Consider the following 19479-nt stretch of genomic DNA (forward strand, 5'->3'; position numbering starts at 1 on the left):
AGGCTCTCACATCTGCTTCTATATCCAATTTATTGCTGTATACAAGTTAATGGATTGTTTTCACCTCTGCAGCTTAGCAAAATCATCACAGTAGACAGGCACAGGTCCCCCTCCCTGGGGGTGACGCCCAAGCCCTTTCTCTGCCTTGCTTCTATCTTAGCAGACCATTTCTCTATGTACTCTCCCACTTGTTACGCTATGTCTGTAATAATAAATTTTATGCCTGCAAAAAAAAAAAAAAAATCAACAGGCACAGAAATCACAGAAACAGAGAATAGAATGGTGGTTGCCAGGAGCCAGAGAGTAGGGCAATGGGTAGATGATGGCTAAAAGGTACAAACTTACAATTATATAAGTTCTGGCACCTACTGTAAAGCGGGGTGACTGCAGTTAACAATGTGGCCTTATATACTCACAAGTTGCTAAGAGACAACATCCTAAATGTTCTCCTAAAACAAGGAGGGTAATGATGTGAGGTGATGAAGGTGTTCAACAACCTAACTGTGGTAATCATTCTGCAATATACATACATGTATCAAATCATCACAACGTATCCAATGTTATGTCAATAATATATCAAAAAGCTGGGACAAAGACAGGCACAAGGGCTACTGTCTTATATTCTATATACTACACTATACAGTACTACAAAATACCAGTAAACTTTGAAAGAAGTGGGAAGCGGTCTAACACAAAGGTAGAGTGTAGGCTCTGGAGTCAAACTATTTACATCTGAATTCTGGCTCTACTGTTCACTAGCTGTGAACCTTAAACAATTCATTTTACTTCACTGAGTCTTCAAGTGCTTCAATTATATCATCTATAATATTTTATTATTTTGCCCCTCACCAGCATAGCTAATTTTACATATATATCACTAGTAGACTTACTAAGCAATACATTACATAATACTTACTTCATGAATTGTTATGAGATCACATGCTAAGAACTCAGTTAACATTGGCTATTTATTACTAAATCTATGAGTGACAATGTTTGTGAAGGTAACTGTACTAATGATGAGAAATTTAATAAAGAACACTGTTAAATAATAACAAAGTACTTGTAAGTAACTCAGGCTTTGAATCCACTGCACATCTTTTCTTTCTCCCACTTGCTGTTACCTTCTGCCTTCAGAAAACAAACTAGCTTATGCTTAGCCACCCTGAAAACAAGCAGCTTCCCTTTCCTATGCTAGAAAAATGTTCTGACAATTGCCTCAAAATAATCAACTGACATCTCTAAGCCTCATTTTACAAAAATTTTAAGTGAGGATAACTCCTATCTCACAGAGCTGATGTTAGGATTACAGGTAACATATATACATATGACATCCAGAAAGGGTGCTCAGTGAATGATACCTTCACTCCAACCAAAACATGATACCTCTTCTAAACTGGAAAAGCATATACAAACTCATATTACCATACTTCCCAGAACCAGCTATTTTTGTTCAATTCTTATCTTAGTTACAAAACATTAAGTTCCTTGTAATTCCATCTCTTTCCGCAATCTAACTAAGTTTTATATAGAGTAAACATATAGTATTTCCAAATTCACTTTCTGAATTCTGTATCCTTAGACATAGGAATACACACAATAAAAGAGGTTTTAATAACTCAAGTAATACTGACTGCCTCTTGGACAGAGATCATAATTTTAAAATAATGATCCTGCCACTTTAAAACTATCACGATGATAAAGGGAACACAAAAACAGAACAGGACCCATTTGGGTCTTTTTTTTTTTTTAATTAAAAATGAAGTTATAAAACCTAACATTAAAAAAAATTTTCCCTTCTAACAGTGAAATTTTCACTAATGGAAATACTCAATCTGCTCTCTCTCTCTCTCTCTCTCTCTCTCTGCCCCTCAGTGAGTACCAAAGAACAATAAACTGAAAGTCAGTGAAACTAATCACTAGTGAGTGAAGGAAGAGAGATAAGGGAAAGATAAAGGCTGCAACCAAAATATAAAACCAGCATTCTAAACATTTTCTTTCAACAAACAGCCTCTAATCCAGTGTTTTTATAGAACAAGAAAAACAAAGAGGTATTTTTTTAAAACTATCTTTATCTTAGTCTGAAAGATACTTTAATGTTCTAAAGCACAAATGGAACTGTTGCCTTTTTCCAAACAGTAACTGGGTTCTACTACTTTCTCCACAAGATGTGCCTTTCTCCACTGTTCTATAATTAAAATCTGTGGGTGCAGGGGAATCAAAAGCACTACGAAGTACAAACTCCTTTCTGTTTCCTTGACAAACCGAGGAGCAGCTTAGTCAAGGTGGTTTGTGCAACAGTGTTAAGTTTTGGGGTAATTTTTTTTTACTAGGGTCTCTTGAAATCCTTCTACACATTAAAAAAAACCTCATGTTAAACAAACAAAAAAATCCCACAACTCTTATGTATTCTCAGTTCTCAGATAGCTGAAAATTTAAAGCAACGAACTCAAAATATACCCTAAGGATTTCTTAAAGTACTGCTAGAAAACACTAAACATGGGGAAAGTGGGGCGGAAAAGAGAGAGGAAAGATGGTAACTGCATGACAAAAGCTTAGGAGAAAAAGAAGTTTGGATGCAACTATTATTTATTAGTTTATGAAAGGCAGGAAGCCAAATCACTAAAATAAAATCAGTAAGTCTTCACTCTCTAAAACACTACACACATACATACAGTCAACCCCTTCTCTACCAACAAAACTGTAATTTGGGGGGTGGCCTGTTTAAGGAAATGTTAGTAATTTTCCAGCGGAAATGAAAATTTCCAATGGAATTTCAAGGTATTTCCACACCACAAAATCATTTGAATTATTTCAATAGTGTTTCACACTCTGAGTTATGGAAATGTTTATCTGCTACATAATTTAACATTTTAGCTTACTATAGGATGCATAACAAAATTATGTTTTACATACTGTTTTAAATCTACCTAGGGTCATGTATATAATACTACCCTTCAGCATGAGAGACAAAGCAGGTAAATGAAGACTGCAACAACTACTTGTAAAGTCTCTCAATACACACAAAAAGGCTCATTTAGTACACACCATTATAATAATCAGGTGTATAACTAAGGTACTTCATGTTTTGAAACACTGTCTGAAAACATGGAAATGATCTACATCTCTATGAAAGGAGGGCAGGAGAAGGAAGAAAAGGTGACCAAGGTATCCAAAGGGCAGGGAGAAGACTGATTATGCAATAACTTTACAATTGGGAATTACAACAGACCTAACGCCTAACTGATTCACAAGTGCCGTTAAACCCAAGCCAAGAGTAGAAACATGAAAGAGATCAAAATAGATTTATAACTTCTTCGGGGAGCTGAAAGTTAGTTTACCCTGAACTTCAAAAAGAACCAAAGCCAATAACACAGAACACCAACTAAGTAGAAAGAGATATCTAAAACACTGGAATGCCCTAGAGCCTTTTCTCTGGACTTCTTCTCTATCTGTACTTACCACCCTAACTTACTACAGTGGCTTCTCTATCTACACTTAACTTCTAGTACATCTCTTCCAGGCTGTCTCTAAAGACAATTTACAGACTCAACAGACACCCTGTGGTGACTGTCACACAACTGTGTGAATACATTGAAATTAGTGAATGAATTGTACACTTTAAATAAGTGAAGTTTGTCAATAAATGTTAACTCTTTCTAGTCACTCAAGGAAAAAAACAACACTCATTCTTGATTATTATCCTCTGTTGCTGCTGCTGCTGCTAAGTCACATCAGTCGTGTCCGACTCTGTGCGACCCCATAGACGGCAGCCCACCAGGCTCCTCCATCCCCGGGATTCTCCAGGCAAGAACACTGGAGTGGGTTGCCATTTCCTTCTCCAATGCATGAAAGTGAAAAGCGAAAGTGAAGTCGCTCAGTCGTGTCTGACTCTTAGTGACCCCATGGACTTCAGCCTACCAGGCTCCTCCTGTTACCATACATTTAATTCATTTAGAACCTCGATTGGATCTATTCTCAAAAACAAATCTAGAATTAAACTACTTTTTATTTCTTTCACAATCTGGTCCAAAACCCACCAATATTTTATCCCAGGACTACTACCACAGCCACCTACTGGCATTCCTGTTTCTGCAGCAATTAGAATGATCTTTTAAAAACAGAAATCAGTTCACATCACTCCTTGGCTCTAAGTTCCCCATCTTATTAAAAATAAAAGTCTAAGGATGCCTATAAAATTGTGATCTGTCCCTCCTGCCATATTACCCACCAAAATCTGAGTTCATCTGCTAATCCTCTCTTTCTCTACTCCTTTCCAGTCACAAAAGTTTTCCTGCTGTTCCTTAAACTCACCAGGCACACACTAACCTCAAGACCTTTGTGTTTTTGTTCTCCCCTCACACTCGTATCGATATTGTTTATAGTGTCTCATCTCCCTGCTCAACTGTCACATTCTCAGTGAGGCCTTCCCTTACACCCAATTTAAATTCCTATAGAATGTTCAAACTACCGCACAATTGCACTCATCTCACACACTAGTAAAGTAATGCTCAAAATTCTCCAAGCCAGCTTCAACAGTATGTGAGCCGTGAACTTACAAATGCTCAAGCTGGATTTAGAAAAGGCAGAGGAACCAGAGATCAAATTGCCAACATCCGTTGGATCATCAAAAAAGCAAGAGAGTTCCAGAAAACCACTTACTTCTGCTTTATTGACTATGCCAAAGCCTTTGACTGTGTGGATCACAACAAACTGTGGAAAATTCTGAAAGAGATTGGAATACCAGACCACCTTACCTGCCTTCTGAGAAATCTGCATACAGGTCAAGAAGCAACAGTTAGAACTGGACATGGAACAACAGACTGGTTCCAAATAGAGAAAGGAGTACATCAAGGTTGTATACCGTCACCCTGATTATTTAACTTATATGCAGAGTACATCATGCAAAATACTAGGCTGAATGAAGCACAAGCTGGAATCAAGATTGTCAGGAGAAATATCAATAACCTCAGATATGTAGATGACATCACCCTTATGGCAGAAAGCAAAGAAGAACTAAAGAGCCTCTTGATGAAAGTGAAAGAGAACAGTGACAAAGCTGGCTTAAAATTCAACATTCAGAAAACTGAGACTATGGCATCCAGTCCCACCACTTCATGGCAAATAGATGGGGAAACAATGGAAACAGTGACAGACTTTTTTTTTGGGGGGGGGGGGGCGGTGCTCCAAAATCACTGCAGATACTGACTGCAGCCATGAAATTAAAAGACGCTTGCTCCTTGGAAGAAAAGCTATGATCAATCTAGACAGCATATTAAAAAGCAGAGACATTACTTTGCCAACAAAGGTCCATCTGCTGCTGCTGAGTTACTTCAGTCGTGTCCGACTCTGTGCGACCCCATAGACAGCAGCCCACCAGGATGCCCCATCCCTGGGATTCTCCAGGTAAGAACACTGGAGTGGGTTGCCATTTCCTTCTCCAATGCATGAAAGTGAAAAGTGAAAGTGAAGCTGCCCAGTCAAGGTCCATCTAGTCAAAGCTATATTTTTTCCAGTAGTCATGTATGGATATAACAGTTGGACTACAAAGAAAGCTGTGCACAGAAGAATTGATGCTTTTGAACTGTGGTGTTGGAGAAGACTCTTCAGTCCATGAGGTCGCAAAGAATCGGACACAACTGAGTGACTAAATGGAACTGAACACTCTGTATCCCCTTTCCCTGCTTTATATTTCTCTACAGCACTCCTAGTATTTTTTACCTTCCAATGTACTTAACATTGTTTGTCTGCTGCTTGTCTCTCCTTACGAGAGTATAAGCTCCAAGAGGGCTAACATTTTCCTCCATTTTGTTCACCTGATATATCCCCAGCGCCAGGCACAGCAGGTATCCAATAAGGCATTGTTAAAAGCACTGAATGTAAGGATTTATAAGCAAAATTCATCTTGAAACTTTAAATCTGTACCAAGTCCACTTACATTTGTACACATGTGATACATGATTAAAAAATCATATGCCTAAGGCAGTATTGTTATACTGTATATGCCTGACCAACATACCTATTACAAAGGATGAATTACAAGGAAAGTAAGCAGTTAAAGGAACAGCTACATTTCAGATACCAGAGCCACAGAAAATAGTTCCAGATCCTCAGATTTATGGAATAGTAAATAAAAGACTAAAGACTTCACTCTCCACTGACCAGTGGAACTACCAGTGTGGTACCCTAAACTTTCTACCACCAAAAAATTCTATTATTTAATCTAAAACCACTTAACATTTAGAGATTTCTATCAAGTAGACAACTTTAATACCTAACATGTTCAGCTTTGTTTCCCCCTTTTTTAAAAATTATAAACGACTATCAGAACTTCAAATCTATACAAGATAATCAGTTTTCCCACAGAAAGCAAAAGTAAAAACAAACAAACCCTGCAAAGCTTCAAGATCTAGACATTTTAGTTAATCTGGCCTAACAATGAATAAATAGGCAGGTTATCAAAGGTTTTTTGCATTGTAGAAAATGTAAGAAAGACTAGTACAGTGGCTCTGAGTGTGAGTGTATGATGTAAATCAAGAATGCCTGGGTTGAATCCTGGATCCATCACTTATTACCTCTCTAACCTTGGGCAAGCTACTCAACCTCTCAGGGCCTCTGTTTTCCCATCTGTAAAATGGGAATCATAATAATACGTACTTCAAAGAATTGTGACGACTGAATGAATTAACGTATGTAAAATGCTTGGAGCAGTACCTGGCACATAATAAGCACTCGATAAAACTGAGCTAGAAAACTGCCATCTTCATGGTTCACCCAAGGATTTGAGAAACCATTGCCATACACCAAAACTAGTAATTGCACTTTGCAAATTCTCTGCAACAGATTAATCCTGTATGAAGAAAAAAGTTTTTCCCAGTCCACGTTTATATGACAGTTTCTCTTGTGGACAAAATACCGGATTGTAGAGATTTGTTTCAAATGGGAGGGGGAGAAAGTATAGGGGATAGGAGAAAAAAGATCGGCCCTTAAAAGGATAACTACTGAAGTGGGGTGATCAGTGGGGGGAGATGTCATTACTTTTCTAATTTTGTTCATATTTAAAGTTCGTATCAGAAACAGCTAACAGGAAATCTTAACAGATTTTTCTGTTCTACAAATGATTCTACTTTCCTATATCCCGCTTTTCTTCAAAAACTCACTTAAATTCTCATACACCTTCTAAAACAGACCAACCCATTCAATGGTTGGAAGCAGAACATCGTGGAGATATCATGAACACAACATATTTTATTTTTTCCTACTACTTCTTCAGAGAACTTGCTAATTCACTACAGAAAGGCTAGCTCACATCATCTGCCCCTGACTAGGTATAGTCTTTCACACCATTCCCAAAACAGTTATTATTTCAAATAATCAGGACCTTAAGATTAACTACATCATCGCTATCATTATCATAAATAATCTGAACATATTTCTATATGCTAGGACCTATACTAAAATACATGCATTATCTTTTTAAATCTAGACAACAAGCCTATGAGAGATAATTCTCTCTACTCACAAATCAGAAATTGGGGCTCACAACTTAAGCACTATGCGTAGAATCACCCAGGTTATTAACTGATGGCATTATGATGTGAACTTATGTCTAGAGTCTGTATTTTTCTACTTTTCCATCTTGATTTCCATTTACAATTAAAAATGGGAGGGATGAATGAAATACAGAAATGACAATAGTCATATTGCACATCAAGCCTATGCAAGAGCCACATTTTGAAACTGTAAACAACCATATCTATTATTTCTTTTACTAAATTATAAATGTGGCCTTCTGATAAACAGAAATTAAAACCATTCAAGTTCTTGATTAACTATTTCACAAAATTATATTGGCAAATATCTACTGATTACTTATTGTGTGCCAAACACTGTTCTAGTTGCTTGGGATACAGCAGCAAAGAAGACATAGCCCTGGTGAAATAACATAGCAAACACACAATAAATAAATAATGTAATTTCATAAAATGAAAAATAAAGTGATATGATAGAATTCAACTGAAACCACTTAAAATAAGATCATTATAGAAGACCTTTCTGAGGAAGTAGTATCTGAGCTTGGATCTAAAATGATGAGAAGACAGCAGTGGAAGAAGCCTGACAAGTAGTAGGCAGGGCTGATAGTATAAGAATGTGTAGACCTTTTTACCTGTAGTAAAAGAAGTTTAACTCTTAAGCCTGTTGCAATGGAATGTCACTGGAGGGTTTTAAAGCACAGAAATGACATGGGTTCATGCTACAGAAAGATCACTTTTGGAAAATGATAGCAGTGGAAGGGTCAAACAAATTAAAACAAGCCTGAATAAAATTGGTAAAACCCACCATGGAGTGTGTCTTCAGGAAGACTACTTGCCTTCTCTAATAAATTATTTTCTTTATTTCTATTTATTTTTTTGCCATACCGCGTAACTTTCAGATCTCAGTTCCCCAACTGAGGACTGAACCTGGGTCATGGCAGAGAAAGCCCAGAATCCTAACCACGAGGCCACCAAGAACTCCCAAAATTATTTCCTTTAAAGTGAACTAAAGTCTTTTAATATACATTACGAAATAAAAGATAAAATGAAAATATCTCAGGAAGAGTTATACAGTTACGTAAATTCACGCTGAAGTCTAAATATAAATTACTAAAGAACAGATGCCAAAAGAGAAGCAAAAGTGGCATCAGGAAAATGGACAGAAAGGCTGTGAATGCCAAAGACATCTATCTATTGCACAAATTTGCCTAAAGCTGATTTAGAAGCCAAACTCCAAAGTAATTCTAACACTACTCTCCCGAATATTTCTCTCAAAAGGTTTTATTTACAATAAGACAGATGACATTCACTAACGTAAACACAAAACAGCTACAAATTACCCTTAACCATTTTAGAAAGTTAAGCCCATTTCACCAGGGGAAAAAAATCAGGTTTATAGAAAGCCAAAAGCATTTAGCGACACAAACTACATATAATGCACTTCAAATGAAGTATTGTCTTCCTAGAGCAACCACTCTTTTTCACTCTTAAAATACCAGCAAGGGAAATAAGCTCAGGCACAATGTAAAAAGTAGAGGCAGAAAAATTCTGTCTCCAGTGTATCTCATCATCGCTGACTAGAAAAAATATACTGTAATTGTCATATACAATCCCACAGGCAGGGATAGAGACCAACTTACCCATACAGTTAAAGCACCAGAGTCCAAAGGTAGGAAAACGTTTTAAAACAGGAAGAAAAATATGTTTAAGAACAATATGTCCTCAAGCTTGAGCACTGCTTGCTACCACTGGTAGACCAAATACATTAAAGAAAAAGCATGAAAACATTATTCTACAAAATTAAATGTGACCGCTGTCATCTGATATGGTGGAGTCAAATCCCAACTCCACCATAAGCTTAGTAGCTTCCTTAATATTTCTGAGCCTTAGTTTCCCCATGGGTAAATCAATGATTAAAAAATCTACTTTGGGTTAGTTTAAGGTAGAATGAGATACTAGATACACTGTAAATGACAAATGGCCTGGGCACATAGTAGATACTTATCATGTGAGTCTTTGATAGTGAGGAGTACCGTACTTGATATTGTATTTTCTAATTTTACCTCTTGGAAAGAAGGTAACTTTGATCTGCTATTGGTAAATACAGGTAATCTCGCAAAACGTCTCTCCCAACAATAACTATACATAAATAGTTTGAAGTTTTGGGGTCTATGATTTTGCAAGTTTTATCCATCGGTTCCCTAAAAAAGTAAACACAGATCAAAACACTACCGAGTGAGCAGCAAAAGTGGAATAATAATAATAACTGAATGATGGGTTTCACTGGTGACAGCCATAGACAAGAAGCAACAACAAACATAAAATTCAGATACACAGGGATTTACGGTCAACATCTCTTCTGTGTAGGAAGCAACAATGACTTCTCCACACTTCCTTCGTCCTCAAGATTTGAAATCTGCAAACAATCCATGCTTCCTGACAATTTAATAGACTTCTTTTCCGCAGTAAAGCAGCAAAGTGAAATAAATTCAGCGAAGTAGACAAAAAAGCAATTAACTCGCGGTGAGAGGGGGAGTAGTATATATTCAAAAGGAGCACTTCTGATTCCTTGTTTTGGTTACCTAAGAAACCAATTCCTATTCTTTAAAAACGTATCTGAACTGACTGAAAAGTAGACGGATATGTTTTCCATTTTAAGGTATTAGTGGCAATACGGACTACGGTTGTTTCTGGTCAGTATTAAGAAGCCTGTACTTTACTGCAGCGAACACAAGTCGAGGAAAACCTCTCAGGTGGTCGGTCGCCTGAGCTCTATGTGGCGCTCACGTTACCTCTTCATCTAGGTAAGGTTCTTCTTACTACACATCACAAGTTTTAGGCCAGTGGAAAATAGAATTGTCCAACACATTCCCGCGAAGTAGATGCATTTACTACTGCTTAAACCATAGCAGTACGAGAAACCATTAACACATCAAGGCCTATTAGAAATAAACGGACGCGACAATTTCTGTGAACGTTCAGTAAATACACCACCACCTCACAAGGCTCTGAAATAACATATAAATCTCTACAGAATTGGGCCCAGCGGCCCAAGGTCACACCAAGTCAGTGGCTGTAAAATCCAAGAAATGATGAACCTCCTACAGTTCAGACAATCCCGGTGAGAAATAAGTCTGGGTTTGGCAACACTTGGGTTGAAGCTCTAATTTGAACAACCCCAACCGAATGCAGCGGCTCCACAGGGAAACCCTAAACGTTTCGAGCAGTATTTCCTTCCATTCCCCAGTCTTCCCTTCCCTGGCCACCCCCAACACTCACATCTCCGTAGCCACTTCATCCAATGGTAGACGATAGTAGTGTGGTGTTTCTTGTTTTCTATACACCAAGACGACAAGCCTTGAATAGATTCCATGGTGTTAGTTACCGACTGGAATTTTCGATCCAACGAGGACTCCAGAGCCCCTGCTGAAGAGGCCGACGAGGAGGAGGCCTTACTGCCGCCTCCGCCGCCGCCGGCCGCCATCTTCCCGGTTTGCACAAGCGCTGCTGCTCCTCTGGCGGCCGCGGCGGCGACGGCGACGGCGGCGGGAGCGGGCAAAACAATCACTGCGAGTGCGTGAAAGCCGCAGGTGGGGAGGGAGGCCAGGGGGTGGGGATGGTGCACGCGCTAGGCTCTTCTGGAGGGAGGACGGGAGGACCAGGTGCTGGGCACGCTGGCGGCTCCTACACGCTGCAAGGAGGGGCTGCGGGTTTCGAAGGTTTATCAGAATTGTTCAAGGGATTGTGTTTAAACCAGTCAGCAATCACGAAGAATTACGCAGAGAACAGCTCCTGCAAAACCTTTCTAAACGTCTGGCCCGGAAATTAAATGGTTTTATACTCTTCGGCTCTCAACGCTTAAGGCCCTTCCCCAACACTCTTCTAAGAGTGGGCGTTAATATCTTAAAGTAAATACTACCCGACTGCCCCTTCAGTTGCAGAAATCTTTCTCTCTCCTTTAGGTCTTCTAGCACAGAAAAGCCCAAGGCTACCTAGTCAGGAATTTTTTTGCAACGCAATAGCAGCAAAGGGACAGCAACAGTATCGCGCACGCGCTGCTTGGACCCGCCCCCCTGCTTCCTTCTCAACCTAGAAAGCAGAGGGAGACGTCATGGCGGGGCAATCTGGCCAATCAAGGGAGAAGACGAAGAAGCGCGCGCAGAAGCCCACAAGCCCCAAGGGCTAAGGAGGCGCTTCGAAGATTTGTGCGCCTGCGCGACGGGCCAGCGTGTAGCGGGTTGGGAGGAAAAAAGGGGAGGGAAAGGCGAGGGAGTTGGTCGGACTAAAGAGAGGTTGGGGGGAGGGGCTTCACCGCTCCAACCCCGCGTTTTGCTTCCTAGCGAGGTGTCTCTCTTGGAGCTGTCCAGCTCACATCACAGGCCCGAGAAACTCCCACCGTTCAGCGGCCACTTATTTTCTGGCACTTGCAGCTGCCGCTACCGGCGCCGCTGCTAACTCCTCGGGACACTGACGCGCGACAAAGTAGATGGCAGCCATCTTGCAGTGCCTCCGAAGGTGCGCATGCGCCAGCCTCTGCAAGCCATTCACTACGCAGACTCCCAGACGAAACAACTTTTTACACTCCCCTTGGACGATACCATTCACAGCCCCTTGACTGGATTATAGGAAGAGGAAGTAAATGACGTGAAACGAAAATTTTCCCTGTAGAATTTTCGAGACAAGGAAACAATAAAAGGCAAGATGTGATTGACCTTCGCCAATTATCATACAGTCTCGCAATTGCATAATACATTATAGTTTACAAAACCCTTAGAAATCTATTATATTGATTAGCACAGCCTAAATTAACCAGGCCATAGCATCTGCCTATGTAAAACTTCTGGATGGATTTGGAGGCTTCTGTGTTCCACTAAGCACATACAATTACTGTATTTTAATTCTCCCACGTCTCCACATTAGACTCACATTCACCTGTTTTGTCAAGCTCACATTTCATATATGTTAACCCAACAAAAAGTTGTTGAGTGTCTTGTGTCAAGTACAGTTCTAGATGTGGGGCGGTAACACAGCAAAACAGACAAAAATCCCTTTCTTCTGGGGTTTATTGGCAGGAGACCATAAAAATATCAAGGAATAATAAGTTCTCCTGCAATGCAGGAGACCAGGGTTCGATTCCTGGGTCGATTCCCGGGTCAGGAAAACCCATGGAGAAGGAAATGGCAACGCACTCCAGTATTCTTGACTGGAGAATCCCATGGACAGAGGATCCTGGTGGACTACAGTCCATGGGGTCCCAAGAGTCGGACATGACTTAGCGACTAAACCACCACCAATAAGTTCTATCCACGCAGGGTAAGAGAGAGAGGGTACTGTGTGTGTGTGTGTGTGAGAGAGAGAGAGAGAGAGAGAGAGAGAGGGTAGTGTGTGTGTGTGTGGAATGGTGGTTTGGTGACCAAGGACGGCTTTTGGAAGGAAGTGATAATTTGATCTGAATGTTGAGCGCAAGGTAACCAAGCAAATATGTGGAAGGGAAGAGAAAAAAGCATGCTGGCACAAGGAACAGCTAGTGCAAAAGACCTAAAACACAAATGTCTTGAAATAGAGCAAGAACAAGGAGTCCAGTTTGACTAACGAAGAGGGGACAAATAGTAAAACACGAGATTTGAGAGGTGAAGACAGATAATTCATGTGGCCTGGAAGTCCACTCTAAGAACTTTGGCTTTTAACTTTGGGATTTGAAACACTTTTAAGCAGAGCAGCTTTAAACAAGAAAGTTACATAGCATTCTTTTTAAAAGATTACATAGGTTGCTATATTGAAAATAGACTTCAGAGTAACCAGTTAAGGAGACTATTGCAGTAATCCAGACAAGGAAATGATGGTGGCTTCTACTAGGGTGGCAATAAAAAAAAAGAGAGAGAGAAGTGGTGTCAGATCCTAGATATAGTTTGAAGGTAGAGTCCAGAGGATTGCTCATGAATTTAAGGAGAATATGAGAAAAAAAAAAAAGAGGCAAATATGGCACCAAGGTTTTAGACCTGAGCAACTAAAACGGTGTTTCTCAGCTTTTTTTCCATAACTGTTGACCCTAAAGATTCTGCTTAGATATTTGTTCCTATTCCCCCTAGCCCCCATGAAATGTTAATGCCACAAATATACTGTACATCTGTTTATGTACTGTCTATGTATCTGTACTTTATACAAGAATAAGAATGAACTTTGTATTCAATGCAGAATTAAGGATGACTAAAATCTTTAAGTTAAAAATTAAAATATTTTGGACTTCTCTGGTGGTCCAGTGGTTAATAATCTGTCTGCCAGTGCAGGGACATGGGTTCAATCCCTAATCAGGGAGAATTCCACATGCCAAGGGGCAACAAAACCCGTGTACCACTACTAAGCTGGAGCTCTACAGCCAGTGCTCTGCAACAAGAGCAGCCACTACAGTGAGAAGCCCTTGGACCACAACTAGAAAGGAGCCCTACAGACACACACAACGAGAGAAAGCCTGAGCACAGCAACAAAGACCCAGAGCAGCCAAAAAATACGTTTTTTAAATTAAAAAAAATTTAATCCTAGTAATATATAATGATTTTATAACTATTTACTGAGTAAACATTATTTCTATAAGTTGTAATTCATTACACTACATATGTAAATTACCAATATATATAAATACATAACAGAATGTAATCAGTTTTTAAAAAAATCATTCAAAACTTATTTTCCAGTAAAATAATTGAAAAATTAATTTTTAAAAAATTTTAGTGAACTTTTATTCAACATGAGAAAATTGCTAGCTGCTAGAGATTCAAATATTGACATTTTTTCTTCTCAGAATTGACATAGTGATGAGTTAAATAATTTTTGTAGAATTGAATAATACAATATAAACAATTTTTATTTGCTTCTCCAAGTCCAAATCATGCACAGAAGCACAGAGAATCAAACATAACATTTCTGACAGCAGTAATTGTGTGTAGGCATTTCCTTCACTATTTCTTAGGAAGCCCGCTACTTCACAGTCAGTAGGCCACTGACTTCAAAATAGGTCATTTGAGAGAGATGAAGTTCTCCAATCACAGCCATCTGTTCCTCATAGTTTTGTAGCACTGATTTTGCATACATTTTTTGTATCTTCCATGAACTCAATGTCATTGTTTCTTATGTCATAGCCAAGAAAATGAGAGAAGTTAAATAAAGGGTAAGATTTTGTTGGGTAGGGCGGGGAAAAAAAAAAAAAGATTTTGTTGGGTAGAGTTCAGCTTTGGAAAGTCACAAAGCACTGCAATATCTAAAACTTTCATTCCCTCAAGTTCATAAAAGAAATCTTGGTAGGAAACATAAATTTAAGAATTGCCAGTATAGAGATGATCTTAAAGCTGTGACATGGATGAGGCCGCCCAGAAAGTGAGTGAGCATAGGTATTAATAAAAGTCTAAGGACTGGGCAATCAGAAGCAAGTTCCAAAGGAGATAGAAAAACAATGACCAGTGAAGGAGAACCCAGAAAGTAGTATTCTGAAAGCCATGTCATGAAAATTTGTTAAGGAGGGAGTAATTGTGTCAGATGTTGCTACATAGGTTGCATGAGAACTGAGATAATCATTGAATCTGGGAAACACACTAGTAATTGGTGGGCTTGACAAAGGCTGTTTCCAGGAACTGACTGGAGAGGGCTCTGGAAAGAATGGGAGAAGTGGCATTATCATATATAGACAACTCTTTCAAGAAATAAAGTGGGAGCAGAGTAATGGAGCTGAAGCTGAAGGGAAACGTGGGCTCACAGGTCATTTCTTTTTTTCTAAGATGGAAAATAACGTACCTAATTTCAGATGCTACAGCTGATACACGTAAGATGGGACAATTGCTGAATTGATTTCCTTGAGTAAGTGGGAGAGGATAGATAAAATGTTAAGTCCATAGACAGTTCCTTTCTTGTAACAGGAAAGTAGAGAGTCTAGGTAGAAATTCCAGTAGGTTGATAGTTGTTGAGACTGTGCAGAAATTCTCTTCAATTGCTTTCTTTTCTCAGTGAAATATGTGCTGAGGAAGCACACTTTTAAAAAAGAGTGAAGATCTGTTAATTGCCAATTCCAGTGCACCGTTTACAATCTCAACCCTTAACTTTTCTGTTAAGTACTGTAATGGTTTAGAGTACAAACATAGAACCAGACAGCTCAAATTTAGACTCTGCCACTCTCAGTGGCAATTTACTTGCCAGTGGCCAAAGATAAATTTCTTTACCTATCTGTGGTGCTATAATTATTAAACGAGTTAATGCATGTAGTGCTCAAAGCAGTGCTGTCTAGCTTAGTAAGGCTTGATGATGATGTTGATGTCAGCTATTATTATATTTAAATCTTTCTTAAAATTCTTTCCGTTTACTTCTATTATACAGTTTTTAATCAGATCCCACTAAATGGCTCCTTTCTCTGCCCATTGCTAGTTTTTATAACTTGAGTTTGCCAAAGTTCCATTTTTAGCCCTTCTCTCATCTTTCTGCTTATTCTCTCTCAAAGGTTAAATTTATCACCTGCATTCACTTACAAAGTTATCCTGGTTATCTTTGTTATCCTAGTTACCTTTGATTTTACCTGTTCCAAGGGCTTCCCTCATAGCTCAGTTGGTAAAGCATCTGCCTGCAATGCAGGAGACCCCAGTTTGATTCCTGGGTTGGGAAGATCCCCTGGAGAAGGGATAGGCTACCCACCCCAGTGTTCTTAGGCTTCCCTTGTGGGTCAGCTGGTAAAGAATCCGCCTGCAATGCGGGAGACCTGGGTTGGGACAATCCCCTGGAGAAGGGAAAGGCTACCCACTGCAGTATTCTGGCCTGGAGAATTCCATGGACCATATAGTCCATGGGGTTGCAAAGTGTCAGACAAGACTGAGCGACTTTCACTTTCACCTAGTTATCAAATCCTATAGACTTCTACCTAAAAATTTCTTGCATAAATTCTCTTCTTTCCATCCCCTTGCCTTCTACCTAAAGGTTATCATCACCATTCTAATCAACTATGTCAACAGCATCATGATCAGCTTCCTAGTCTCTCTCTTTAGCTTATATACATTACCAGTATATAATGTCCTAGTTTTCCTCTACTCAATCACAACCAAAAAACTTGTTTCTAGATTGCAGATAACAATCTACCAAGTAAATGCTCTAGCTTTGAAGACCATCCACAATGGTTCCAATCCATCTCCCCAGTATTATCTCAAATACCTTTCCACAGTGGTTCTTTGGGCTCCAAACTGTTTCTTAAATGTATCTGTAATTTTCTGTTTATAAATTCTTTCTAAAATGGCCTCTATTACCAAAATTCCACCTATCTTTCAAGAACTATCTTGAATTGCCTCTTTTATGTAAACTTCCCTGATCATTCCAACTGAATTTCTCTTTTGAACAGTAGCATTTTCTGCCCTGAATAAAATTATTTATATTTACTTACCTACAGTAATATTGCATTGAGTAACATGCAAAAGCACCCTAATTGCTAAATAGTGGTGGTGTTGTTCAGTCACCAAGTCATGTCTGACTCTTCATGACCCCCATGGACTGATGCACATCAAGCTTCCCTGTCCCTCACCATTTCCTGGAGTTCGCCCAAGTTCATATCCATTGAATAGATGATGCAATCCAACCATCTCATCTTCTGTCACCCTTTTCTCCTTCTGTCTTCAATCTTTCCCATCATCAGGGTCTTTTCCAACGAGTCCATGTTAGTTATGACAAAATTCTTACCCAAAAATAATTATTGGTATATGACAATGATACTGCCATTGTTCAAGATATTTCTGGAAATTCATCAAGGTAAGCCACGTAGAGGAAGGAAAAATCAATTACTTTATATTCACATTTTTAAACAAAGAAAGTTATTATCTTGACCATATCACTTAATTCTCCTTAACAAATTCCAAATGACTTTTAAAATTCTTACCAGAAGTCTACAGAGGACAAAAAACTACCATTAACTAAAGATATATATTCAAACAGATTATGAAAGAAATTATTAAAGTCCACAAGGTATTTTAAGTGGTGACAGCATCCCAAGGTAGGAACTATTCTGAGATCAGCGTTCATTGGAAAATAACACATCTGTTCTTAACACCTATTTCACAAGTGACATAGCATATGTAGGGACTAAGTTTGGGTTCTAGTGAAATCTGGGTTCAAATTAAACTCTATCACTTATTAGCCATAACCTTGGAGCAAATTACTTACTCTAAGCCTCAGATTTCTCACCTGTAAGACCTACTTTCCTCATAAGTCTGTTCTGATAAAAGAGATAATGCTTACTGAGCAGTGCTCAATATAGTATAGGATCAGGAAAACCAAAAAAACAAACAAGTAACATCCTGAGACACAGGGAGTTAAACACACTTACTCAAGACAAGGATTAAGTCTCATTAAGGGTAGTTTATAAAGAACATAAAACTCCTTCTAGTTCTTCGGCAAACATTTTTGAAGCTGTGTATAAATTATTTACACACATTATTGTAATAAATTATTGTAATAAAAGCCAAAAGCATGTATTTCTGACATTTTCTCCTGGATTTGCTTGAATCAAGAAATATAAAAAATGAGTTCAGTTCTCTAGCTGCTAAATCTCACGGACATAGGCTTCTTTTTTAAGATTTCTTCCTGCTCTAGGAATTACTAATTTCATCTGTCTGCGTTATGGTTCATCTCTAAAAGGGAGGTTGCTTCTTTTCCTTCAGGTCTTTTGCAGTCCTTTGTCTCTTTCCACCTTTTTTATCCTAGTACTAATACTGCTACTGCCTCAACAGAATGGGAAAGACTAGAGATCTCTTCAAGAAAATTAGAGATACCAAAGGAACATTTCATGCAAAGATGGGCTCGATAAAGGACAGAAATGGTATGGACCTAACAGAAGCAGAAGATATTAAGAGGTGGCAAGAATACACAGAAGAACTGTACAAAAAAGATCTTCATGACCCAGATAATCACGATGGTGTGATCACTGACCTAGAGCCAGACATCCTGGAATGTGAAGTCAAGTGGGCCTTAGAAAGCATCACTACGAACAAAGCTAGTGGAGGTGATGGAATTCCAGTTGAACTATTTCAAATCCTGAAAGATGATGCTGTGAAAGTGCTGCACTCAAGATGCCAGAAAATCTGGAAAACTCAGCAGTGGCCACAGCACTGGAAAAGGTCAGTTTTCATTCCAATCCCAAAGAAAGGCAATGCCAAAGAATGCTCAAACTACCGCACAATTGCACTCATCTCACACGCTAGTAAAGTAATGCTCAAAATTCTCCAAGCCAGGCTTCAGCAATATGTGAACCGTGAACTTCCTGATGTTCAAGCTGGTTTTAGAAAAGGCAGAGGAACCAGAGATCAAATTGCCAACATCCGCTGGATCATGGAAAAAGCAAGAGAGTTCCAGAAAAACATCTATTTCTGCTTTATTGACTATGCCAAAGCCTTTGACTGTGTGGATCACAATAAACTGTGGAAAATTCTGAAAGAGATGGGAATACCAGACCATCTGATCTGCCTCTTGAGAAATTTGTATGCAGGTCAGGAAGCAACAGTTAGAACTGGATATGGAACAACAGACTGGTTCCAAATAGGAAAAGGAGTACATCAAGGCTGTATAATGTCATCCTGCTTATTTAACTTATATTCAGAGTACATCATGAGAAATGCTGGACTGGAAGAAGCACAAGCTGGAATCAAGATTGCCGGGAGAAATATCAATAACCTCAGATATGCAGATGACACCACCCTTATGGCAGAAAGTGAAGAGGAACTCAAAAGCCTCTTGATGAAAGTGAAAGTGGAGAGTGAAAAAGTTGGCTTAAAGCTCAACATTCAGAAAATGATCATGGCATCCGGTTCCACCACTTCATGGAAAAATAGATGGGGAAACAGTGGAAACAGTGTCAGACTTTATTTTGGGGGCTCGAAAATCACTGCAGATGGTGACTGCAGCCATGAAATTAAAAGACACTTACTCC

At 39.0% G+C, this 19479-nt stretch overlaps 1 protein-coding gene across 10 annotated transcripts in view; it reads right to left on the minus strand.

Moving 5' to 3' along the window:
• RPRD2 (regulation of nuclear pre-mRNA domain containing 2) overlaps nt 1-12079 on the minus strand; it is a 99163-nt gene extending 87084 nt beyond the window's left edge. For 3 of the 10 annotated variants that reach the window (XR_009734684.1, XR_009734683.1, XM_061407712.1), the window contains exon 1: nt 10815-12079. Coding sequence is in view for 8 of the 10 variants with exons in the window: in XM_061407712.1 (XP_061263696.1) it covers nt 10815-11019 (205 nt within the window). In the remaining 2 variants the exon portion in view is untranslated. The remainder of the gene's footprint in view (nt 1-10814) is intronic. The other 7 variants (XM_061407737.1, XM_061407729.1, XM_061407742.1 and 4 more) reach the window with 4 other exon arrangements.
• Between the last annotated feature and the right edge of the window lie 7400 nt (nt 12080-19479).

The sequence above is a fragment of the Bos javanicus genome, chromosome 3 (assembly GCF_032452875.1).
Source record: "Bos javanicus breed banteng chromosome 3, ARS-OSU_banteng_1.0, whole genome shotgun sequence".
NCBI lineage: Eukaryota > Metazoa > Chordata > Mammalia > Artiodactyla > Bovidae > Bos > Bos javanicus.